Below are 25,323 nucleotides of genomic sequence, written 5' to 3'. Positions count from 1 at the left end.
GTTGTAAGAGAAAAATAATATTTTAGATCAGTAAAACTGTTTAATAGTTGCAGAAAATTAACTGTGGTAAAAGACATATGAGCACAAAACATAATTAAAGTCATCTAAAATTATTACTCAAAAAAATGCTAAACTAAATTCTTTTACTTGAAATCTGGTATAGTTTAAAATTAAACTATAACTATCTTTTCAAAATGTTTATAATACTCAAATTTCTTACCATCAAACCAAGAGCCATGCAATGCTTTAAAAGCCTTTCCAGCATATTCTGGAGACAGACATTTAACATATACACAACCCTGGGATATTAAAAAAGAAAGAAAATAGTCTTAGTTTAATAGCAACAAATCCAAAACATGAAATTCAATACTAAAAGTTACTTTACCTCACGTGAATTTTTGTCTACTGCAATGTGAACAATGCCATCATTATCACTGCATTTTTCTAAAATTGCTTCTTGAATTGCCAAATGCCACTGATCCCCTATTTCCCTAAAAGTTAATGAAAACAAAAATCAACAACCATATTCCTACTCAGTAAAAATTCTTCATTGTCTCTTACAACATATATATACACTAGAATTGGGATAGTTTTAAAACCACATATGATTTTAATTGGTATTAAGTAAATGTTTGTTGACTAACAGGAGGTGGATTTAAAAATAATAATTCAGAAGTCTCAGCCCTCCTCTCACTTTCCAGTAAAAGAGTGCAGAGAACTGGCCGGGTATGGTGGTTCATGCCCGTAACCCCAGCACTTTGGGAGGCCGAGGCAGGCAGATCACGAGCTCAGATTGAGACCATCCTGGCTAACATGGTGAAATTCCGTCTCTACTAAAAATACAAAAAAAAAAAAAAATTAGCCGGGCGTGGTGGTGGGCATCTGTAGTCCCAGCTACTCAGGAGGCTGAGGCAGGAGAATGGCGTGAACCCAGGAGGTGGGGTTTGCAGTGAGCCTAGATCATGCCACTGCACTCCAGCCTGGGCGACAGAGTGAGATTCTGTCTCAAAAAAAAAAAAAAAAAGGAGTGCAGAGAGCTGAGGCAATAAAAGACTAGCCCACCGCTGCAGAAAAAATGGACTGGGTCATTCCTACGTTTAAAAATCCTGTGTACTTACAATTATTTCTGTTTTCTTTCTAGTGTTAATAAGTACTTTAAATGAGTTGTGAACTTATTAAAGTTGTAAAAGTTAAATGTTATTTATTTATTTTGAGACAGGGTCTTGCTTTGTCACCCAGGCTGGAGTGCAGTGGCGTGATCTTGGCTAACTGCAACATCTGCCTCCCAAGCTCAAGCCATCCTCCCACCTCAGCCTCCCAAATAGCTGGGACTATAGGCGCATACCACCAATCCTGGCTAATTTCTTTTGTATTTTTTGTAGAGACAGGGTTTTGCCATGTTGCCCAGGCTGGTCTCGAACTTCTGAGCTCAAGTGATCCACCCACCTTGGCCTCCCAAAGCACTGGGATTATAGGTGGGAGCCACTGTGCCCAGCCGAATGTTATTTTCTTTAATTGTAATGATATGTTCAAATTCCTAAAGAAAAATCTTAGTAAATACTATATTTGAGCTTCTCTTTTCCAAAATAATGATACAGGACTAACATTTTGTACAGTCACCTCACTATAACAACAGTTCTAAGGTTTTTCTGCTGTAGTAATGGACATTTGTCTTGCTTGTGAGACAAAGATGGTGGGAGAGAGAGGAAAGTGACTTCACTTTAAATCACAAATTTTCACCTTAGGTAATAAAATAGTGGACTTGCGAGTTCCTAAGATACAAGGTGAGATTTCCAACAGAGGTATCATCATACTGCTAATTGTTTCTATCTCTGCAAAATCAGAGGCGGTGTCTCTGTGTGTGTGTGTGTACGTGCGCGTGCAAACAAGTGTGCATACTGCTTCCTCACATTTCCAATTTTGCTGTCACTTATTTGGAATTTCATCAATGAGTGATGAGACTCTGGGGGTATTTTATACATACTGTACCACTGCCAGGACTTTTAAAACAAAAAGAATTTGATCTGTAATATCACTCCACTGTCGAGACTTTTAAACAGAATTTGATCTGTAATATCACTGCATAGATAAGCAGTACCCTCAGGAAGCTAACTGTAAGAATTATTACAGCTTATATATGAAATACTATGAATTCTAAGGTAGTCACTTTTGACTGTGCTATTCTCTGGAAGCATGTTGTTTGAATTATAAAGTCTGAGAAGTTCTTCAAATATTACATTGACAAGTGGAGACAGGACTTTGTAGAGAAGCAGGTGTATACATCTTTACAGGAAACGTTTTACAATTTGAGATTTGAAATTTTTAAGAAGCAGTGATTTTTTCATCTATATTTTCTACTGAGGCAAAAATATTGACAGTCATGTATAATGACATGAGTCATTAATTTGCCTCAAGCATTTATCTATTTATCTGTTATGAGGATTCATAGGGAATACAAAGATTTATAAAAGTGTTACAAATCTTTATACATTAGTGTCCTTTGGCCAAATCTTTGCTTGGAATTTAATGAAAGAGAAAAACATAATGTTTCTGTAGTAGAGATTCAGAAGAAAAACATTATCAATTACAGACACACCATTATGAGAATATCATGCATTTTCCAGCCAAATATTCAGAATAAGAGTTACATGTACCCCTGATCATAATACTTACATAACGGGATCAAACATATTCCGAATCTTTAGACACGGTGTCAAACTATTTGGCGGTGAATTTCTTCTATCTAAATGAAATGCTACAAAAAACAAGTTAGATTTACTATTTGTCATTGTTCCAATTTGTTGAAAGGTATTCACTTATTCAGTTCATTCAAAAAATATTCACTGCATGCTTTTACTAGGAGCCAGACCCCTGGTTAGATGTTAAGGTGAATAAGACAGATAGTCATTGCTATCAAAGAGTTTACAGTTTAATGGGAGAGACAAATGATAAAGAGTGTCATGCAAGAAAGTACCACTGTGATTATTAAGTCCTAAGAAAGGAAAGTATAGACAGCTTTTTAAAAGTAACTTAACCTCATATGAGAAAATAAAAGTTCCCTGAAAAAGTGACATTTATGTGGGAACTGAAGAGTAAAAATTAGCAGGGTGAAAAGAAGTATGTAAAGGAAAATTTCAAGCAGAGGTGACTGCTTGTACACAGCTCCTGGGGCAAGAAGGAGCAAATGTGGCTGGAGTAGTAAGAATAGAAAGATAAATCTACAGAAGATGTCAGATTATTTAAGATGATGTAGGCTACAAAAAAGTATTTGGGCATTATCGTAAGAGTAATAGAAAGCCACTCAAGTGTTTTTAAGGAGAAGAGCATGAGATCTGTCTTTTAAAACTACAAATTTTAAAATACATTGTTATGTGGAGACTCAGGTAAAAGCAGAAGTGAATGCAAGGTGACCAGTTAGAAGGTTATTATTATATTATAGTTGTCTAAGAAGGAGAGGATAATGATGTGGGTAAGACAGGCCAACAGTGCAGGTGACAAGTGGATAGAATCAGGGCATATTATGAAGTAGACATGACATGACCTGTTGAAAGATTGGACAAAGAGGGATAAAGGAGAGATTAAGAATTACCCCTAAGTTTATGCAGAATCAACTCAGAAAAGGTATCATTAACTAGACTAGGAACACTGGAGAGATCAGGCTGGTGTACATGTTGAATCTGTGGTGCCCACCTCCTAGTAGAGAAATATATAGTTTGGTACAAAAATCTGAAAACCAGACTTCATTCAAAATAAAAAATTGGGGAGTTATCCCAATATGGTAAATTAAGTCACAGCAAGATGATCATCTAGGAAGAGATGGCACAGTGGGAAAAAAAAGATGGCCTTGAGAAACTCTAACACCTAGAGGTGAAGAAAAAGAGGATAATCTAGAAAAGGACTGAAGAAAAGTCTGAGGTAGGAGGAAAAAAAAAAAAAAAGAAGAAAGTGGCATCCCCAAATCCCAATGAAGAAAGTTTCAAGGAGGGCTGAACTGTCAAACACTGTTAAGAGGTCAAGTAAAATAAGGAATTCTCTATTTTCAGTTTATAGGGAAACTGAAATGCATGCATCATTTAGAGGAAATAGTATAATCGTTGGCAACATCAAAGCATCATTTTTTAATTTAAGTTCTGGGATGTATGTACAGGACATGTAGATTTGTTACACAGGTAAACGTGTGACATAGTGGTTTGCTGCACCTATCAACTCAAACCCATCACCCAGGTATTAAGCCCTGGATGCTTTAGCTATTTACCCTGACAGACCATCACTTTTATGCCATGTTTAAAGAAGCCTCTTTTTCAAGCTTTTTCAAAGCGAAATTTAATTGGAGAATAAAAAAGGAATGACTGGACTTTGTATTGCATGTCCAAAACAACTTACTTACCTTTTCCACAAATACTGTGTTTAGCAAATATTGACATACTTTTATAGGAAAAAGTCATAATCTTCTGATGCACTGTTTTCTGCTTTTCTGTGTAGCAAAGGTTTGGGTACATATGGCAGCCAATCTTCAAAACCCCCTACAAACTTATCCCTTCCTTATTTATACATGTTTTTGAAACTATGTAAGCATTAAGAAAAATATAGAAAGATACCCACAAAAGTTACTTGGCAGGACGGATATATAAATAGAAAGGTCTTAGTAAGAGGAGGCAGGCAAAAATTGGGAAAAAAAAGAGCAGTTAAAAAGTTATAACTTCACTTATATACATACAAGTTATATATATTATACTGTATATATAACATAAATTATGTGTTATTTACATAAAGAAATTAGATGAAAAGAATGCAGTTAATATATATAATACTAAGTTGCTTTAAGTGAAATAGGCAAGATTCAAGGATATTCATCTTTATTAAAGATAAACCATTTATGTTTGCATTAGCAAGGACAAAAGTGTGGAAGGATACTTAAGAAGCTAACACTGATTCCTTCTATGAAATGGAACCAGAAAGACAGCTTTGCCTTCATACATCTTTGAATTGTACTGTTTCACTTAACACATTTTTGTCATTTTGAAAAATTGGAAGAATATTACTTTTTTGATGTTTACAAATACATACCTTGACCTTGCCATACTTTAGAAGGTATAACTAATATTTTGTCACAGGATGCAGAAGGCTGGATCCACCGCCAAACCAGAAAATCTGCACCACCTATTCTTCGTGTTTCTGTGCGAACTCTAGACTCATTAGCAGCAAGGAAGTCAACAGCTCTATCCCAGACTTTCTTCATTTTTTTCCTATCAAGTGGACAAAATGGCAAATTTACTATCATCTTGGCTTATGTCATCTTTTTGAAATATTAGTATCTGAGGTAATGTTAACTCTAGCTGTTCTTACCACTACTCATGGAGTTTGTTCAAAGAAGATTTAGATGCCTATACCTCATCTCAGATTTACTGAGTTTCAATTTCCAGAGCTAGAGCACAAACATCTGTATTTTTTTTCCCCCAAAGCTCCACTGGCGATTATGTGCTGCTAGGGTCAAGATGCTGCTTCAGGATATGGAATTATCTATTATTTTCAAAAAGTTGTATTTAGTTTTTACTTTAAAAGCTTCATTAATAATAAAGTTAGTACTTAATAAACATTAGTAAAACACCAGCCACTGGCTATCATCTATTTCTTTATCAATATGAAATTAAAGGAAATAAGATGGAGACTAACAACACAGAATCAAGAATGCCTAGGAATGAGAATGACTTAGAAATCCAGGTGTCACTCAAAATCAGGAGAATAATAGAAGAGAATTTAGAAAGAGAGTATAAAGTACAAACAAAACAAAACCTGTGCAGTAAGTCAGTCTAGTTGAGAAGGGTCACAGCTCTCAATATGATTTTCAATACTGCAGAAAGCACCCATATTTTCTGATTTACTTGAACTCATAATGCTTTGAACACACCTGTCATGAGGCTGTATTAAGGAATCGCGTACATGTGGAATAGGCATGTAAGGCTGTAAATCTTTGTTTTCCTGGCAGGCTTCATTATGACTTCGTAAAACATCTAAAAATAAATAAAATTTACAAAGGAATCAATCACTTGACATAATGTTGTAGTTTAATCACACAATGACTCTTGCAGAAATAGTTGAGATTCTTAGAAATAGTTGAGATTCTTAGAAATACCATACCTATAATCTTCACCACCATATCATACATCTGCCTTGTTTCTTCCTCTTCTTTTGTCCATCGATATTTCATGTAACGCAGAACGACACAAACCATCACTACACCTGTAATATTAATATACTTTGTGTTTTAAAAATTGTGGTCAATATCACTCAATAATATTGCAGTGATTATTTTAACTGCCACAATGGAATGAATCTTCAAGACAGATGGCTGAATTAGCTATACGATTAAAACTACATAAAAAAATTTAATGCTGAACATTTTCCAAAGTTTCACTTCTTTCTAGAAAAAAGCATTTCTTCCATTACCTTGACAAGTGAACATTTAAATTCTAACTACTGTTTAAAAAAAATTAAATATAACTATGTTTCACAAACTTTTTTCCTTTGCAGCATAAAATGACTAGAAAAGTGAATCTCGTAAGACTAAACATACTAAATCTTACAAAAATCATCTTAAAAAAGAAAATGAATTTTTCTTTTGTTGTTGTTGTTTTTGAGATAGGGTCTTGCTCTGTCATCCAGGCTGGAGGGCAGTGGTACAATCATGGCTAACTGCAGCCTCCAACTCCTGGGCTCAAGAAATCCTCCTACCTCAGCTTCCCAAGTAGCTGGGACTACAGGCACATGCCACTATGCCTGTCTAATTTTTAAAATTTTTTGTAGAGGTAGGGTCTCACTATGTTACCCAGGCTGGTCTTAAATTCCTGAGTGCAAGTAATCCTCCTGCCTCAGTCTCCCAAAGTGCTGCGATTACAGGTGTGAGCCACTAAAGCTGGCCAAAATGAATTATTTTTAAAGAAGAAAGAAAGAAATAATAAAAAAAAAAACCTATCACCTAAATCCCTATTATCAATTTTAAAATGATAAAAATTTTAATTTAGGTAAATGACATTTTAAAAACTAAACATAATTTCAATAAACTTAATTTATAACACTATTATTTAAAAATAAGCTCAATTTTTATATTTTTCAATTCTACTTTCTAAAGTAGATTTCTATGTATACACTGACCACACTTGTTTTTTTTGTGACAGTCTTATGACAAAGTTTTATTCCTACCTCTCCTTATATTACTGTTTTCTAAGCCCTTAGAATGATCCTGACATTATTTTTATTATATTTAGAGAAGACATCTAGCTGTGACTTATGTGGCAACAATCACAAAAATGAATTCTCAACTCTGGCATTTAGTGAAATACACACAAAAATTCAGACTGCAATTTATCTCCTTTCTTACCTTTACAACTTACCTAAGCATAACAACAATAATCTGTGAGTTACAGTAACAAAAGCACGTCGAAAACGACACCAAAAAGACATCAGTGGTCTTGTGGACTGTAAAAACTGCACATCAGTTATATTTGTCAATTCTTCCTCAGGGCCAAAACCAACACACCTATTTTTAAAAATAAGTAAGGTAGAATTTAAAGTCAAAATCACTTCTCCCAGTACAAAATGGTCAAAGTGGAAATCAGATCCTTTACCTTATTCCAACATCTTTTCCATTTTCTAAGATCCACTGCAATGAAGTGTTAAATATACCTTCATATTCAGGACCTAAATCCTAACAACAAAAATAGAGAAAAATAACTATTCTTAATCTACATTCGACTCTCTGTAAGGTATCCCTTATAACACACTCTATATAACATTTTATTTTAACTACATAACATAAAATATTCATTACTGAAAATTTAAAAAGAATGAGAAAAAAGAAAAAAAAAGTTAGCATTTTCCCACTACTCCAATATAATCAGTGTGAATATTTTGCTTTTTTTGTTTTTAATTTTACATATTTGGGAACTGAGTCTCTCTCACTCAGGCTGGAGTGCAGTGGAACAATCTTGGCTCACTGCAGCCTCTGCCTCCTGGGTTCAAGCGATTCTCCTGCCTCAGCCTCCCAAGTAGTTGGGATTACAAGCGTCAGCTACCAGGCCGGGCTAATTTTTTTTTTTTTCTTTTCGTACTTTTGGAGAGACGAAGTTTCACCATGTTGGCCAGGTTGGACTTAAACTCCTGACCTCAAGTGATCCGCCAGCCTTGGACTCCCAAAGTGCTGGGACTACAAGCATGAGCCACTGCGCCGGGCTTGGAAGTTCTTTATTATCATTAGTTTATCAGTGCCATCATAGGAGTGAATTCACCACTTTTTAAAATGCAATACTATTTACAAATGAAGAAATGGCAAACTCTTCCAGATATGGATGTTTCACACACATATTCTCAACACATAAAAGCAGTAAGCCTATCAAGTAAAGAAAAACTGACTGGGTTACCAATTATAAGATTTGAGCATTCAAGTAAAAAGTAGAATTTTGAAAAACTAGCATTCATCTTTGTGATCTGGACAACTTCACAATACTTGAAGACCTTTCCAATGAGATTTGTGTAACATTCACAAATGCAGTTTTTCGATATGGAATAATGAAATGTGACCAATGCATTTGAAAAATTCTGATTTTTATAAAAACCAATCACGCATATAACATCATGCATAGGTAAAAGATCCATTCAAAGTACAAAATAAACAAAAGGATTTTATGAGACGAGAGTACAAAAAGTTCACTGATACAGTTTGACATTCCACATTGCAACTAACATTTAAGAAACTACTACTTATAGAGGTTTGGTGTCATATCAAAGAAGAGTATCTATCTACAATTATCTGAAAAGGCAACTAAAATACTTTCCAATGTTTTGACTACATATCAATGTGAGGCTGGATTTTAATGACGTACTTTAACTAAAACATCATGACAGGTTGAATACAGAAGCAGATAAGAATCCAGTCTCCTTTTATTAAGCTACAAATTTAAGAGATTTATAAAATATATAACAATGCCACTGTTCTCATTGAATGTTTTCATTCTGGAAAAGTCACTTTTCATAAAAATACATTATGTTAACATATAATAGATTCATTTTTCTTATTCTAAATACATAAATTTTTTTCAGTTTTAATTTTTAATATAAACATGTATTTGTAATACATATGTACCATTAGAAAGTAAATATATCTTTCTAATATAAACAAAAACATATAAAAATATATCTCCCACAAACAAAAGCCAGAGAGTCCTCAGTAATTACAGGGAACCAAAAAGTTTAAGAACTGCTCTGTGTGGGTAGAGTATTTTTAAATTAAAATAGTAAAAATAAATGTGGTATCATACTACACATACTATTGTTCTATTTGCTTTTTTTAATGGAACAAAATATTGTGTCAATGTCAGTATACATAGAAAAAATCCTATTTTTTCAACAAAATAGTATACCATTGTATGATTATTCTACACTTTTAATCAACCCCTTATTAATGAACATTTAGAGTATATCCAATTTTTAGAATTTATCAAATATAATACTGCTATAAACACCTTTACCATGTGCCAAGTACTATTTTAGAAACTAGAGGTGCAGCATAAACAACACAGTGAAAATTCCCTATGTTCATGGAGTTTGTATTATTAGTATGTCTTTATGTCCTTTTTAACCAAAAAATGAATTTATTTATTTATTTTTTTTCTGAGACGGAGTCTCACTCTTGTCAACGAGGCTGGAGTGCAGTGGTGCGATCTTGCTTCACTGCAACCTCTGTCTCCAGGGCTCAAGCAGAGTCTTGTGCCTCAGTCTCCCAGGTAACTGGGCTATTACAGGCATGTGCCACCACACCCAGCTAATCACTGTATTTTTAGTAGTAGCAGAGACAGGGTTTCACCCTGTCGGCCCGGCTGGTCTCAAACTGCTGGCCTCAAGTGATCTGCCTGCCTCGGCCTCCCAAAGTGCTGGAATTACAGGCATGAGCCACCGTGCCTGGCTCATAGAGGAAAAAATGAATTTCTAAACACAGAAATAAAAAGTCATTAAAATCTCTCTTAAAAAGAGATTCTTCTAAGAAGTGCCCTATTGTATTTTATCAACAAATTCTTCAGCAGCATTGGAAATTGTAAGGTTTTCATTTGATCAGTATAGTTTACTTCCTAATATAAAACTGATCAGTTATTCTAATGTATCAAATTTGCAAATGTAATACAAAGTTTTATAAAGCAGAACTAACCTTGTTAGGTATCGTTACATGAAACTACTATTGGGATTTTTAAGATAGGGAAGATAACTATAGGCCATCTGTCTTTTTAAGCTTGGGTGTTTATTATAGCATTTACAAATATCAAAAAAATTGCAGACAATGTATTTAATGATTGAAAAAAGGTTTATATATGAGATCATTTCAATGATATTATGAACTTAGAAATAATCATGATGAGAGCTAAATAGCTATCTGCTTAAAAAAATAAAACTACGTTTAATTTATATATATAGTCATACCTCAGTATTCATGGAGGATTGGTTCCAGGATGCCCCATGGATACCAAAATCCACAGATGTTCAAGTTCCTGACATAAAATTGCATAGAATTTGCATATAACCTATGCACATCATTCTTATACTTTAAATCATTTCTAGATTACTTATAACACCTAATGTAACGTAAATGAATATAGACAGTTGTATTTTTTAAATCTGTATTTTTTCCATTGTATTTTTTTTCTTTTTATTCCCAAAAAGATTTTTGATCCATGGTTGGTTAAATCCGTGGGTGCAAAACCCATGTATACGTAGCGCCAATTGTATTTATAATTATAAAAATATATGTACTCATATAAGTAGCATAAGAATAAGGATACAAGTGATTTTTATTCGCTTTAATATTGTATTAAAATATGCAATAAAGTTACACAAAATAATTTCAGGCAATTAGTTTCAATTACTACTAGAAATCACTTTGTGTATAAATGAAAATCTACAAAGCAAGATTAATATAGGTTATCAGTGCAGCTGAAGACAGCATTATTGCATTTAGTTTTCTTTGTAATGTTGTCACTACCATACATTTTTAAAAAGGATTTTGTGTTCATTTGGTTCTTCAAAGACACAGATGTCACATAGTACCCTTGAAATACATGCATATATTAAAAATGAATGAAATAAATGTTGTATTTACTTGTACTTATATACATGCTGTTCAGCTTGTATTACTATGATTTGCCTAGTATCATGGCATGCTTTGCATTACTACATATACTACTGGACAAGTTTAATCTAGTCTTCGAAGACTAGACTATAAACATAAGTTTCAGATAACATAAAAACAAACTCCCAAGGTTATTAGTTGCAAATTTTAAATATAAAAATTTTAGGAGGCTGACATTATAAATATTACTGTTCTCATCAAATATCCCTTAAAAATTAACAAGGACACCCACAGATCTAAAAAGTTAAGTACGAGGAGGAATGAAGGCCTTAAACCTCTTAGTTACAAAATAACAAGGGTAAGAAAAGACAATCTGTTGTTATTTTCCCTTTTTCTGTTTTCCTTTCCCTTGCTAATATCACTTGACATCCACTCACTATCTGGAATACAACGAAACCACGGAATGTTCATTTTATGGGTACACATTCTCAATAAACAATTGATTATTTAAAACCTCATTAAGGATTTAATAGGCTGTTGAGGTCTAAAATATGCCATTATTTCCACAAATATATATATATAGCATTCTAAAGTATTAGAAAATGGAATTTTCGCAAAAATTGAATTATTTGCTTGTGCCAAATAGTTGATGCTAATACTGTAGCATACATAGCATATACCTGATTTTAACAGTTTAAACTGTTTTATTATTCACTTTTTGTAGCCACCTGGAAAGCTGTGGGTACGGCAGGGGTTGGTCAACTTTTTCTTTTTTCCGTGAAGGGCCAGAGAGTAAACGCTTTAAGCTGTGCAGCCATATAAATTTCTTTCTTTTTTAAAACCAAGCTTTAAAACTGTTGTAAAACCACAGCTCACAAGCCATACAAAAACAGGCAGGCTGGATCTGGCCCATAAGCCATGGCTTGCTAACCTCTGAGGTAAGGCATTCCAGCATCATAAAACAAACATTTTCCAATAACTGATGACAAAAATCAGAAGGAAACTAAGTTTTTAATTTTTAAGGCACAACTTTTATTACTATTGTTTATTACTATTTACTTATAGGCAAGAGCTCAGTCAGTATACCACTGACTGCTTCATGTAAATCTTTCTAAATTTGAAGTATATTTTCCCAAATCTTAAATCTAACACATGTGTGTACTCACACATACCCCCATGACCTCTCCCAAATGTTATTTTCAAAATAATGGGTCAAAAATGTGTAGACCCACATCAGACGCTCTGAACTTGGACTACAGTTTCCAAGTACAAAAATAATACTGTTTCATTAAATAAGGCAACAAAACTTTAGTTAGTAAGAAGGGAAAAAGGCACTGGTATAGGCAGAAATCAAGCAAGGACTAAAAACCTATTATGGATAGTTTATGAAACTGATAATTTACATAGTAATAGCTATGCAGCTTTCCAGCTGGTGAATATTCTAGTGAACTGTGAGATGATATACACTATACATCAGATGGCACCTTTTAAACTTAATTAAAATATAACACACAAAAATCCACAATGCTGAATAGGATATCACTCCTGATTCAGTAAGAATTGTATGATCTTTCACCTGCTAGAAAAACAGAAAAAAACATAGTCTTTAGAACCAAGTGGACCCAGGATCAGATGCTGGCTCCATTATAGATTAGCTATATGTACCACCTTAAATGGGACAAGTGAAAATATGCCACCTATTCAGATGTATCTACTTTGACCACCTTTTCCAATCCTAACCCTTAATAGCATCAGTTCACTGCCCACTCAATAGCTGGAGCTAAGGATTATGAATCCACTCCATCCATCTAAGAGACAGAACAATATATAGAAAAGAGCAAGTACTCTGGTTCTATTCCCAGTTCCATCACATAGTAGCTGGATACTCTAGTTATTAGCCCCTCTATGGTTTAGTTTCTTTATGAAATTGGTCTAATACCATCTATCTTGTTGGATCATTCTGAAATTAGAATTAACATATAGAAAGTACCACATTGTACTTTATAAACTTTAATTATTATCATAAAATTTCCCCCTCACTCCACTTCTCAGAACACTCATTTTTCCACACAGGTTTTATTAACAGTAATTAGCATTCTAGGCCATAAAAGTCTATCCAGCCCCATAATTTGACACATTTGCAGCTGTCTACTTTCCTATTTTCTTCACAAATCTTAAACATATTCATTGTGTTAAAGGTTAAGCAGGTTTTGAAAGCAACCTAGGAACGTAACCCCCATTCATTACATCATTCCATAAAAAGTTATACAAAGTTACTACCATTTAACTTAAAAACCAACCATGTATTTTCATGGAAATATAAACTATGTATTTCTTAAATGTTCCACCAGAGGGACCTCTTAACTTTTCACAAATTAAAATAAGCTTTCAATATCAAAAATGAGTTTTTTAAAAAGCTCAAGAGCAGCACTGGAGTAGTTAGAAAAATAGTGTTTAAATTATTTAAATTAGTTATTAAGTTTATTAAATTTCCTTTGAAGAAGAAAACTGGATAAAGTAAGAATTAAACATAAATAATTAAATTCAAGAAAACAAAAAACATGTTACTGAGGCTTATTCACTCATTTTCTCCATCAAACATTTACTACACTTATTGTGCTTAAAATGTACTAGAAGTTGTGAAAAAATTAGCTTATACCTGTAGGGGCTCTACACATTCTTTGCTTTATTTATTCCTCAATCTAAAAATTAAATGTGTTGCTGGTGAAACTACAGTGCAAATATATTAAAACATGTAATAGATCTCTTTTTCCATAAGCAGAAGCCCCTCCACATAGATATTATAATCCTTGTTTGTTACACCTTTGTAAAGAGTTTCCTCCATATTTATGCCAGAATATGGACAAAATAAAATAAAATAAAGGCTAGATTGTGCTAAAGCAGTTATTTCAAATTGGGAAGTAATACAGCAACATATGTCAAAAGCACTTTTAAAAGTTCATGCTGTTTGAACAAGTAATTTCCTTTTTAGGATTATTTCCTAAGAAATATTAGAAAATTACTATATGCAAAGATTAGAGTGATTTCATAATATTGAAAAACCACAAACCAATAAAATAAAATCATATAATGAAATATTCAATGATAGAAAACATTTTCAAAAATCGTTCAGTGGTTTTTGAAATACACACAATAATTTCAAGGGAAAGACACATGAATATTTATAGTATAAAATATTTATAATAAAGTAATATTAGCTTTAGAAAAAAAAATTTATAATAATTAGAGGAAAATGGACCAAAATTTTGCCAGTTGTTATCCTTAGATAGTGAATTTGAAGCTTTTTTTCCTTTCATTTTCCATATGAATTAAATAATGAGTGTTATTTATTTCTTTATTTTTGAGACAGGATCTCACTCTGTCAACCAGGCTGGAGTGCAGTGGTACAATCAAGGTAATCCTCCCACCTCAGCCTCCTGAGGAGCTGGGACAACAGAGGGTCTACAGAGTCATGTGCCACCACACCTAGCTATTAAAATTTTTTTTTTTTTTGTAGAAACAAGATCCCACTCTGTTCCCCAGTCTAGTGTGCAACACTTGGGCTCACATGATCCTCCTGCCTTGGCCTCCCAAAGTGCTGAGATTATAGGTGTGAGCCACGGTGACTACCCGGTATTACTTAATTTTACGTTGAAAAAATAAGCATTATTAAAAATAGTACTTTAAGACTTTTATATAGACCTTAAAACTATATTTTTGGGGGGAAAAACCCCTGTTTAAAGCTCTCTCTGTTTTTTTTTTTTTTTTTTTTGAGATGGAGTCTGGCTCTGTAGCCAGGCTGGAGTGCAGTGGCCCGGGATCTCAGCTCACTGCAAGCTCCGCCTCCCGGGTTCCACGCCATTCTCGGCCTCAGCCTCCCGAGTAGCTGGGACTACCGAGCCCGCCACTTTCATGGCTAGTTTTTGTATTTCTTAATAGAGGTGAGGTTTCACCGTGATGTTAGCCAGGATAGTCTCGATCCTCCTGACCTGTGATCAGCTGTCGGCCTCCCAAAGTGCTGGGATTACAGGCTTGAGCCACCGCGCCCGGCCCAAAGCTCTCTCTGTTTTGCTTTTGGCAGTACAAACTGCGTCTATGGTGATGACAAACCACAGCAGGTTTTATAGCATTTGAAAAACATGAAAAATGAGATTCCAAAAAGAAAAGGTAACAAAAACACACATACATAAGCCTAACTACATAAAAAGAGTATTAACATTTTACATAAAATAATTCTTTAATTAAGAATGAAGTTAAATTAATCCACAATCTTATAAAAATATGCAACAGAAATTCTAATAAATAAGACAAAATCGAATATGAAACATAAAATAACTCAAGACATAAAAATATTCTAAAGGCTACAGAGTTCACTGGAGAAAAAGCATTTAATATAATTTAACATCTCTTCATGATAACTCTCAACGAACTAGGTACTGAAGGACACAATAAAGGCCATATATGGCAAACCCACAGCCAACAGCATACTGAACGAGAAAAAGCTGAAAGCTTTCCCTATAGGAAATGGAATAAGACAACAGTGCCCATTCTCACCACTCTTATTTAACATAGTATTGGAAGTCCTAGCCAGAGCAATTAGGCAAGAAAAAGAAATAAAGGGCATCCAAACTGGAAAGGAGAAAAATTGTCCCTATGTGCAGATGACATGATGTTAATGTAGAAAACCCTAAAAGTTCCACCAAAAACCTCTTAGAACTGATAAACAAATTAAATAAACTTGCAGGCAGAAAATCAATGCTCAAAATCAGTAACATATACCAACAAAAAACTAGCAGAGAAAGAAATCAAGAGAGCAGTTCTACTCACAATAGCTACAAAAATAAATAAATGAATAAAATACTTACAATTAAATTTAATCAAGAAGGTAAAAGATATCTAAGAAAAACCACAAAACACCAATAAAAAAGACATCCCATGTTCACGATTAGAAGATTATGAAAACAACTACACTACCAAAAATAATCTATAGATTCAATGCAATTCCTATCACAATACCACTGACATTCTTCACATAAGTAGAAGAAAACAATTCTAAAGTTCATATGGAACTATGAACAGTCAAAGCAATCCTGAGCAAAAAGAACAAAGCTGGATGCATCACACTATAAAACCTCAAAATATACTACAAAGCTATAGTAAGCAAAACAGCATGGTACTGGCATAAAAGCAGACACACAGACCATCGGAACAGAATAAAGACCCCAGAAATAAATCTACATATTTACAGCCAACTGATTTTTGACATAGGTGCCAAGACCATTCACTGGGGAGAGGACAGTCTCTTCACTAAACAGTGCTGTGAAAACAGGCAGAATGAAACCAGCCTCCTTATTTCTCACCATACACAAAAACCAACTCAAAATGGATTAAATAATTTAAGACCTAAAATTATGAAAATACTAAAAGATAATACAGGAGGAATGCTTCAGGACATTAGTCTGGACAAAGGTTTTTATGGAGAAGACACAAATGCAAAAATAAATGGGGTTATAGCAAAATAAAAGATTCTGCACAGCAAAGGCAGCAACAGAGTGAAGAGACGACTAGTAGAATGGGAGACATTTGCAAACTATTCATCTGACAAGGGAATGATATCCAGAACACACAAGGAACTCAATGGGCAAATGAGCTTAACAGACATCTCTTAAAAGAAGACATACAAACAACCAACAGGTATATGAAAAAATGCCCAACATACTAATCATCAAGGAAATGCAAATCAAAACCACAATGAGATATTCACTCACCCCAGTTAGAATTGCTAGCATCAAAAAGACAAAAAATAACAAATGCTGGCGAGGACGCAGAGAAAGGGGAACTCTTATCCACTGTTGGTGGAAAAGTACAGTACAGCCATTGTAGACAATAGTATGGTGGATCCACAAAAAATTAAAAATAGAACTACCATATGATCCAGCAATCTCACTACTGGGTATATATCCAAAGGAAAGGAAATCAGTAAGTGAAAGAGGTATCTGTACTCTCATTTATTGCCACATTATTAACAACAATATGGAATCAACCTAAGTGCTCATTAACAGATGAATAAATAAAATGTGGTATATATACAATGGAATACTATTCAGTCATAATAAAGAACAAAATTATGTGATTCACAGCAACACAGATGCACTTGAAGAACATTACGTTAAGTGAAATAAGCCAATCACAGAAAGACAAATACCATATGTTCTCACTTGCAGAAGACAAGTGAGTTAGAAGTCCAAGTTAAGGACTACTAAGAACTTGGCTTATTTTACCTTTGGGGAAGCTAAAAAGTTGATCTCAGGGAGCGAGAAGACAATAGTGGTTACTAGAGGCTAGAAAGTGGCAAAGTGGCAGGTGGAGGGGGTGTAGCCAGAGGTTGGTTAAACAAAATTATAACCAGGTAGGAGGAATAAATTCTAGTGTTCTACAACACTGCAAGGCAACTATAATTAACAACAATTTATTATATATTTTCAAATAGCTAAAAGAGCGATTTTTGAATGTTCCCAACACAAAGAAATTATAAATATTTGAGGTGATGGCTATGCTAATTACCCCACTGGATCATTACACATTGTATACATGTATCAAAATATCACACTATACCCCATAAATATGTACAATTATGTTAATTAAAAATAATAAAAGTGGCTGGGTGCAGTGGCTCACACCTGTAATCCCAGCACTTTGGGATGCCAAGGCGGGTGGATCACGAGGTCAGGAGATCGAGACCATCCTGGCTAACACGGTGAAACCCTGTCTCCACTAAAAATACAAAAAAAATTAGCCAGGTGTGGTGGCGGGCGCCTGTAGTCCCAGCTACTCGGGAGGCTGAGGCAGAAAAATGGCGTGAACCCCGAAGGCGGAGCTTGCAGTGAGCTGAGATCGCGCCACTGCAATCCAGCCTGAGCGACAGAGCGAGACTCCATTTCAAAAAATAAGAAGAAGAAGAAGAGGAAGAAAACAAAAAAAGTTACAGTTCATTAATAACTTTTTTTTTTAAGTAGATATAAGCAGTTTCCAACTTAACTCATGCAAGGGTGCTTCCAGTAACTTCTTTGCTGCCAGTCTCTAGTAGAACTAATCTTATACTCTACTGCTGCCTGGCTTAGACTTTGACTTACCCCAACCCCACGTCTGTGCCCCTTCTTTTTAACATGTACTATTACTGACCCACAGCTACAAGAAAATGGTTGGGAGAAGTGAAAAAGAGGTTAATAATTCTACACCAATCCCTCCTCCTCCTCAGTTCTACCTTAATTACTAGTCAGGTCCTATCTTGTCCCCAGTCCCTATCCCATTTCTTCAGTCCTTCAAACACAATACAGTCAGTCCTTTTATCCATGGGTTCCACATCCATGGATTGAAATACTGAATAGAGTCAATATAGTCTATCATGAATCAAAAATATTTGGGAAAAAAACAGATGATTATGTCTACATTAAACTTGTACAGTCCTTTTTTCTTTTTCCTTATTATACCCTAAACCAGGGGTGTCCAATCTTTTGGCTTCCCTTGGCCCTATTGGAAGAATTGTCTTGGGCCACATATAAAATACATTAACAATAGCTGATGAGCCAAAAAAAAAAAAAAAAATCGCAAAAATTCTCATGTTTTAAGAAAGTTTACAAATTTGTGTTAGGCCGCATTCAAAGCCGTCCTGGGCTGCGAGTTGAACAAGCTTGCCCTAAATGATACAGTATAATAATAACTATTTACATACCATTTACATTGTATTATCAGTAATCTAGAGAAGATTTAAGGTATATAGCAGGATATGCATAGGTTATACATAAATACTACAGTATTTTATATAAAGGACTTGAGCATCTACAAATTTCTGTGTCCATGGGGTCCTGGAAGTAATCCCCAGATACCAAGGAAGAATTAATTATATTTAATATGCCTTAAGAGTCTCAGGATTCTTCTGTAAAGCAAATGAAACTTGCTCCAGGAATTTATGACCAATCATAACCCAGATCTGTGGTATTACCTCTCAGAGATCAAATCTCAGAGGTTTAACTACGTAACAAAAAGAAAATAGGAAAGAAACACTGAATGGGATAAGACAGTTCTACTATTAGAAGTAAAAACCCATTCAATTATTTTATAAGGAACAGTTTGCTTGCTTTGGATTCCCACTATGCCTTTCTTCACGGAATATTTTATTCTATGTCTCCTTTAGCCTCCTCAATCCAATCCCTTTTCTTGCCTGCACCCTGACATTCGTCCATCCTATAACACTGAGCCCTATAATCATAACTCCTTCTTAGTCAAGATCTTTTTGAATTCTGATTCTTTAACTGTCTAGTCTATTAGCTATTACACTGTCCATAAATTTTACTGTCATTAATGCTCTCATCTAGGTCAAAATTGAAAATAAAGACAATAAACAACCTTAAGCAAAATTTCTGTGGCATGTTATTAGAGATTACTCGCTAGAGTGGCACTGATTTAATTAGAAAACACAGAAACTGAGTTTATTGGGAAGCTACTATAATCATCAGGCACTGAGCTAGGCATTTTACATACTCAAGCCTCCCAACAACTTTGACAGGTATTAACAGCAGTCCCACACTCACAAAGAAACGGATTCAGAAAAGTTAAAGAGACTTTACCAAAATGCAATAGCTTCTACTGGCAGTGCCAGAATTTGACTCCAGATATAATCTCATTATTAAACTGTCTTAGGATCTTTTTGGTACCTACATGTAAGTCATGCATTAAGTTAAAAACTCAGTCAATATTTCTCTTTGTTGACAAGCGTATCACAGGAGATTACTACCAAAACTTTGCTGAAAGCCTTAAAACATATACTACATTTTAAAATTTTAAAAAATGGAGGAGTGACATCAGCAAGATGGCAGAATAGGAAGCCCCAGACCCTCCTTCCCTCAATGAGACACTGATTCAACAAAAATACATGGACCAATTCCATTTAAGAAAAATCCAGCAATTAGTTAAAAGGTTCCTGCACCTAGGCAAGCACAAAACCACCTGTATCAAAGCTGTTATGAAAATTCATGTCACTCACTTCCCAGACACTCCCATCATCCTACAGGGCAGTGCAATAGAGAGGAAACTGCCAACTTATGGCTTCCCCCTCAGAAGGAAAACAGAAGACTAGAATATACATCTAATGGTCTAACTTTTGGAGGCAACTGGTTTCTGTCGTGTCTGAATCTAATAGTTGAAAGATACCAAGTTAAGGACTACTAAGAACAAAGGCAACAGCACTCACTCACCATTGTCCCTACCCCCAGCTCGGCATAAGAAAGTTGAGAAAAACCCCAACTCCTGGCTTCTCCCTGAGGAGGAAAAAAGTTAGACATGCATCCAAAGTTCTGACTTCACAGGGGCAGGGAGCGTTGCCTGGCTGTCTTCTGCCTCACCTGATTCAAAATGCTGACAGGACTCAGTATACTCTTGACACCTGGGGGCCCCTAAGAAGAAAAAGGGGCTGGGCCGGGCACAGTGGCTCACGCCTGTAATCCCTGCACTTTGGGAGGCCGGGGAGAGTGGATCACAAGTTCAGGAGATCGAGACCATCCTGGCTAACATGGTGAAACCCCATCTCCACTAAAAATACAAAAAATTAGCCAGGCATGGTGGCGGGCACCTGTAGTTCCAGCTACTTGGGAAGCTGAGGCAGGAGAATCGCTTGAACCAGGGAGGCAGAGGTTGTAGTGAGCTGAGATCATGCCACTGCACTCCAGCCTGGGCAACAGATCGAGACTCTGTCTCAAAACAAACAAACAAAAGAGTTGGATAGCTTATGGCAGCTCCAGATAATCTACAGACACCAGGGATAATCTACAGATACCAGGGATCAAAAGATAATAAACTATGAGAAAATAAAACAGCAAAACTTCTCTAATTGGAAGTTCACACACAAAAATCCAGAGAGGACACAACCACAACCACAGAAAAGATATGTAAGAAACCCAGAATCTCTACACAGACATATTGGTAAAAGACTTTCCCTGCACAAAGTCTACAAAGGTGGCTGGGTTGTTTTTTTTTTTCCTGTTGTTGTTAAATGCATGAATCCCAACACAAAGTAACAAGGCACATGAAGAACCACAAAAACATGGTCAAAGAAACAAAATACACTTCCAAAACATATCCTAAAGAAGTAGAAGTCTAAGGATTACATGACAAATAATTCAAAAAAAGCCATCATAAAGATACTCAACAAGATCAGGAAAACAATGCATGAACCAAGTAAGAATATCAACAAGGAGACAGAAAGTATTTTTAAAACCCAGAAATTTTGGAGCTAAAGAATAACTGAATTTAAGAATTCATTAGAGGGGTTCAAGAGCAGACTGTATCAAACAGAAGAAAGAATCAGCAAACTCAAAGAAGGTAATTTGGAATTATTCTGTCAGATAAGCAAAATGAAGAAAGGATAAAGACAAGTAAAGAAAGTCTAAAGAACTTAATGTGACACCATTAAGCCAACCAATATAAGCAATATAAGTAATATGGAACTTTCAGAAAGACAAGAAAGAAACAGGCAAAAAAAAAAAAAACAAAAAACAAAAAAAAAAAAACAAAAAAAAACCCATGTATTTGAGGCCCAAAACTCCCCAAACCTGGAAAAGAAAACGGGCATTCAGACTCAAGGGAGCCAATGAATCCTAATGAGGATAAACCAAAATAAGTCCATATTGAGACATGTTATGTTCAGATTGTTGAAACCCAAGGAGAGGAAAGCAGCCAAGATGCAAGCTACTCATCACATACAAGGGAGTCCCCAAAAGACTTTACAAAGCAGAAGAGAGTGAAATAACATATTCAAAGTAATGAAAGAAAACAACTGCCAACCAAGAATACTGTGTGTGTGGGCGAGGGGGTCAGGGGAGTAGTAAATCATACTATTAAAAATGGCATACAATGTGAGACTTATGAATTGTTTATTTCTGGAATTTTCCATTTAATATTTGCAGACCATAGTTGACTGGGGGTTACTGAAACTGTGAAAAGCAAAACCATGGATAAAGGGGACTACTACGTATCCAGAAAAACCACCCTTCAAAAATGAAGAAATAAAGACTTTTTCAGAATAAAAGCCAAGGGAGTTAATCATCACTAGAATTGCTTCATAAGAAATGCTAAACTGAGTGCCAAGTTAAATGAAAGGATGCTACCTAGCAATGCAAAAGCATATGAAAATATAAAGCTTGCTGATAAAGGTAAATATATAGACAAAATCAGAATATGTAACACTGTAATGGTGGTATGTAAATCACTTAATTGTGATATATAATTTAAAAGACAAATGTGTAAAAAACTTTATAAAAATATGTTGATGATACACAATATGCAAAGATGTAATCTGTGACATCAATAATATAAAGAATGAAGAGAGATATAAGTAGAGACTTTCCATGTGACTAAAGTTAAGGTGTTATCAGGTTAAAATATCATTGTGAATATAAGATGATTTATATAAGCCCCAATAGTAACCACAAATGCCTACAAAAGACACAAAAAAGAAAATGAGAAAGAGATCACAGCTTGTCACTACAAAAATAAACAAACAAAAAAAGACACACAAAAGAGTAAGACATGAAAAAGGGGACAAAAAAGCTATAATACAGAGAGAAAATATTTAATAAAAAACGCAATATAAGTCCTTCCCTATTAGTAATTACTTTAAATGTAAATGGACTAAACTCCCAAATCAAAACACACTGAGTGGCTGAATGAATTAAAAAGAAAACCTCCAATTTTATCATGTATACACCTTAGATTTAAGGACACACACAGGCTGGCAGCCAAAAGATGAAAAAAGATATTCTATGCAGATAATAACTAAAAAAGAGTAGGGGTAGTCATACTTATATTAGACAAATTATTGACTTAAAGGCAACATGGTGAGATCCTGTCTCTACAAAAAGTTTAAAAATTAGCTGGGTGTGGTGGCATGTGTCTGTAGCCCCAGCTACTTGGGAAGCTGAGGTAGGAGGATCACTTGAGCCCAGGAGTTTGAGATTGCAGTAAGCTATGATCTCACCACTGCACTCAAGCCTGCGTGACAGGCCTAGACTCTGTCTCAAAAAAAAAAAAAAAATCATCACATGAGACAAGGAAGGACATTCATTATATAAATGACAAAGGGGTCAATTCATCTGAAAGATTTAACAATTCTAAATATATATGTATCCCACATTAGAGTACTTGATTATATGAAGCAAACAATGACAAAAGTGAAGGGAGAAATTACAGCAACACAATAGGATGTTTCAATACCCCTCTTTCAATAATGAATAGAAGATCAATAAGGGAGCAGAAGACTTGAACAGTGATTATAGATCAAATGGATCTAACAGAAATATACAGAAAATTCCATCCAACAGGAGTAGAATACACATTCTTATCAAGTGCACATGGAACATTCTCCAAATTAGATCATATATTAGGCCACAAAAATTTTAACATATTAAAGACGACCAAAATCCTACCAAGTATCTTTTCACACCACAATGAAATGAAACTAAAAATCAAGAGCAGAGAAAAACTGAGAAATTCACAAATATATGTAAATTAAACAACATTCTCCTAGAACAAGCATTGGGTCAAAGCAGGAATCAAAAGAAAAATTATAAATTAAGATTAAAAAAATAAAAAACACAACCTAACAAAATTTATGAGAAGCAGTAAAAGCAATACCAAGAGAGAGGTTTACAGTGGTAAGACTATGTTTTAAAAAAAAAAAAAAAAAAACTCAAATGAGAAATCTAACTTTACATCTGAAAGAACTAAAAAAAGAACATACTAAGCCTAAGGTTAGCAGAAGGAAGGAAATAGTAATAAAGATTGGAGCAAAAATAAATAGAGAATTTAATGAATCAACAAAACTGAGTTTTTCGAAAAGATCAAAATTGACAAACCCTTAACTAGACTAAGAAAAAAATCAGAATTCATTTCTGAGTTTATTATCTATTTTATTAAAGAAGAATTAATGCCAATCCTATTCAAATTCTTCCGAAAAATTGAAAAGGAGGAAACACTTCCAAACTCATTTTATGAGGCCAGCATTACTCTGGCACCAAAGCCAGACAATGATACTATAAGAAAATTACAGACTAAAATCCCTGAGATACAAAAACCCTCAAAAAACCCTAGCAACTGAATTCAAAAGCACATGAAAAGGATCACACACCAGGATCATATACCTCAGACACAAAGATAGTTCAATATACAAAAATCAAAATTGAGTATGCTACATTAATAGAACAAAGGATTAAAATCACATGATCATCTCAATAGATTCAGAAAAAGCATTTGATAAAATTCAATATCCTTTCATGATAAAACCATTTAATAAAGAGGAATAGAAGGAAATTATCTCAACACATTAAAGGTCATACATGGAAAACCTTAGCTAATATCATACTCAATGGTGACAAACTGAAAGATTTTACTGGCCAGGCACCGTGGCTCACGCTTATAATCCCAGCACTTTGGGAGGCTGAGGTGGGTGGATCACCTGAGGTCAGGAGTTCAAGACCAGCTTGGCCAACATGGTGAAACCCCATCTCTACTAAAAATACAAAAAAATTAGCCAGGTGTGGTGGCACACACCTGTAATCCCAGCTACTCAGGAAGCTGAGACACATGAATCAGTTGAGCCCAGGAGGTAGAGGTTGTAGTGAGCAGAGATCATGCCACTGCACTCCAGCCTGGGCGACAGAGTGAGACTCTGTCTCAAAAAAAAAAAAAAAGATTTTCCTGTAAGATCAGGAAGAATGCCAGGGTGGCTATTTTTCCCATCTCTATCTGTCATAGCACTAGATATCCTAGCCAGAGCACTTAGACAAGAAAAAGAAATAAAAGACATCCAAATTAGAAGGAAGTAAATTTATCTCTCTAAACAGGTGACATAATCTTATACATAGAAAGCCCTAAAGATTCCACCAAAAAAATCTTGTTAGTTGGCTGGGTGCAGTGGCTCATGCCTGTAATCCCAGCACTTTGGGAGGCCAAGGCAGGAGGATAACTTGAGTCAAGGAGTTTGAGACCAGTCTGGGCAACACAGTAAGACCCCTATCTCTACTAAAAAAAAATATATATATATATATATATATATAAAAAATTAGAATAAATAAAGTCAGCTAAGTTGGAAGATATAAAATCAATATACAAAAATCAGTTACATTTCTATACACTAACAACAATCAATCTGAAAAGGA

The 25,323-nt window shown here is 34.7% G+C and overlaps 1 protein-coding gene across 2 annotated transcripts in view; it reads right to left on the bottom strand.

Moving 5' to 3' along the window:
• Positions 1 to 25,323, bottom strand: part of LEMD3 (LEM domain containing 3) — a 79,391-nt gene that overhangs the window by 2,178 nt on the left and 51,890 nt on the right. The window contains exons 5-12 of one of the 2 annotated variants that reach the window (XM_003906727.5): positions 7,626 to 7,705; positions 7,392 to 7,537; positions 6,139 to 6,240; positions 5,909 to 6,011; positions 5,068 to 5,246; positions 2,674 to 2,755; positions 386 to 491; positions 221 to 299 (exon numbers count right to left, since the gene is read on the bottom strand). In XM_003906727.5, coding sequence (XP_003906776.1) covers positions 221 to 299; positions 386 to 491; positions 2,674 to 2,755; positions 5,068 to 5,246; positions 5,909 to 6,011; positions 6,139 to 6,240; positions 7,392 to 7,537; positions 7,626 to 7,705 — 877 coding nt within the window. Of the gene's footprint in view, positions 1 to 220; positions 300 to 385; positions 492 to 2,673; positions 2,756 to 5,067; positions 5,247 to 5,346; positions 5,521 to 5,908; positions 6,012 to 6,138; positions 6,241 to 7,391; positions 7,538 to 7,625; positions 7,706 to 25,323 lie in introns of those variants that run through there. The other variant, XM_021922567.2, reaches the window with a different exon arrangement.

This window comes from Papio anubis, chromosome 9 (assembly GCF_008728515.1).
Source record: "Papio anubis isolate 15944 chromosome 9, Panubis1.0, whole genome shotgun sequence".
Classification (NCBI taxonomy): domain Eukaryota; kingdom Metazoa; phylum Chordata; class Mammalia; order Primates; family Cercopithecidae; genus Papio; species Papio anubis.
This window is presented reverse-complemented; position numbering and strand designations above follow the sequence as displayed.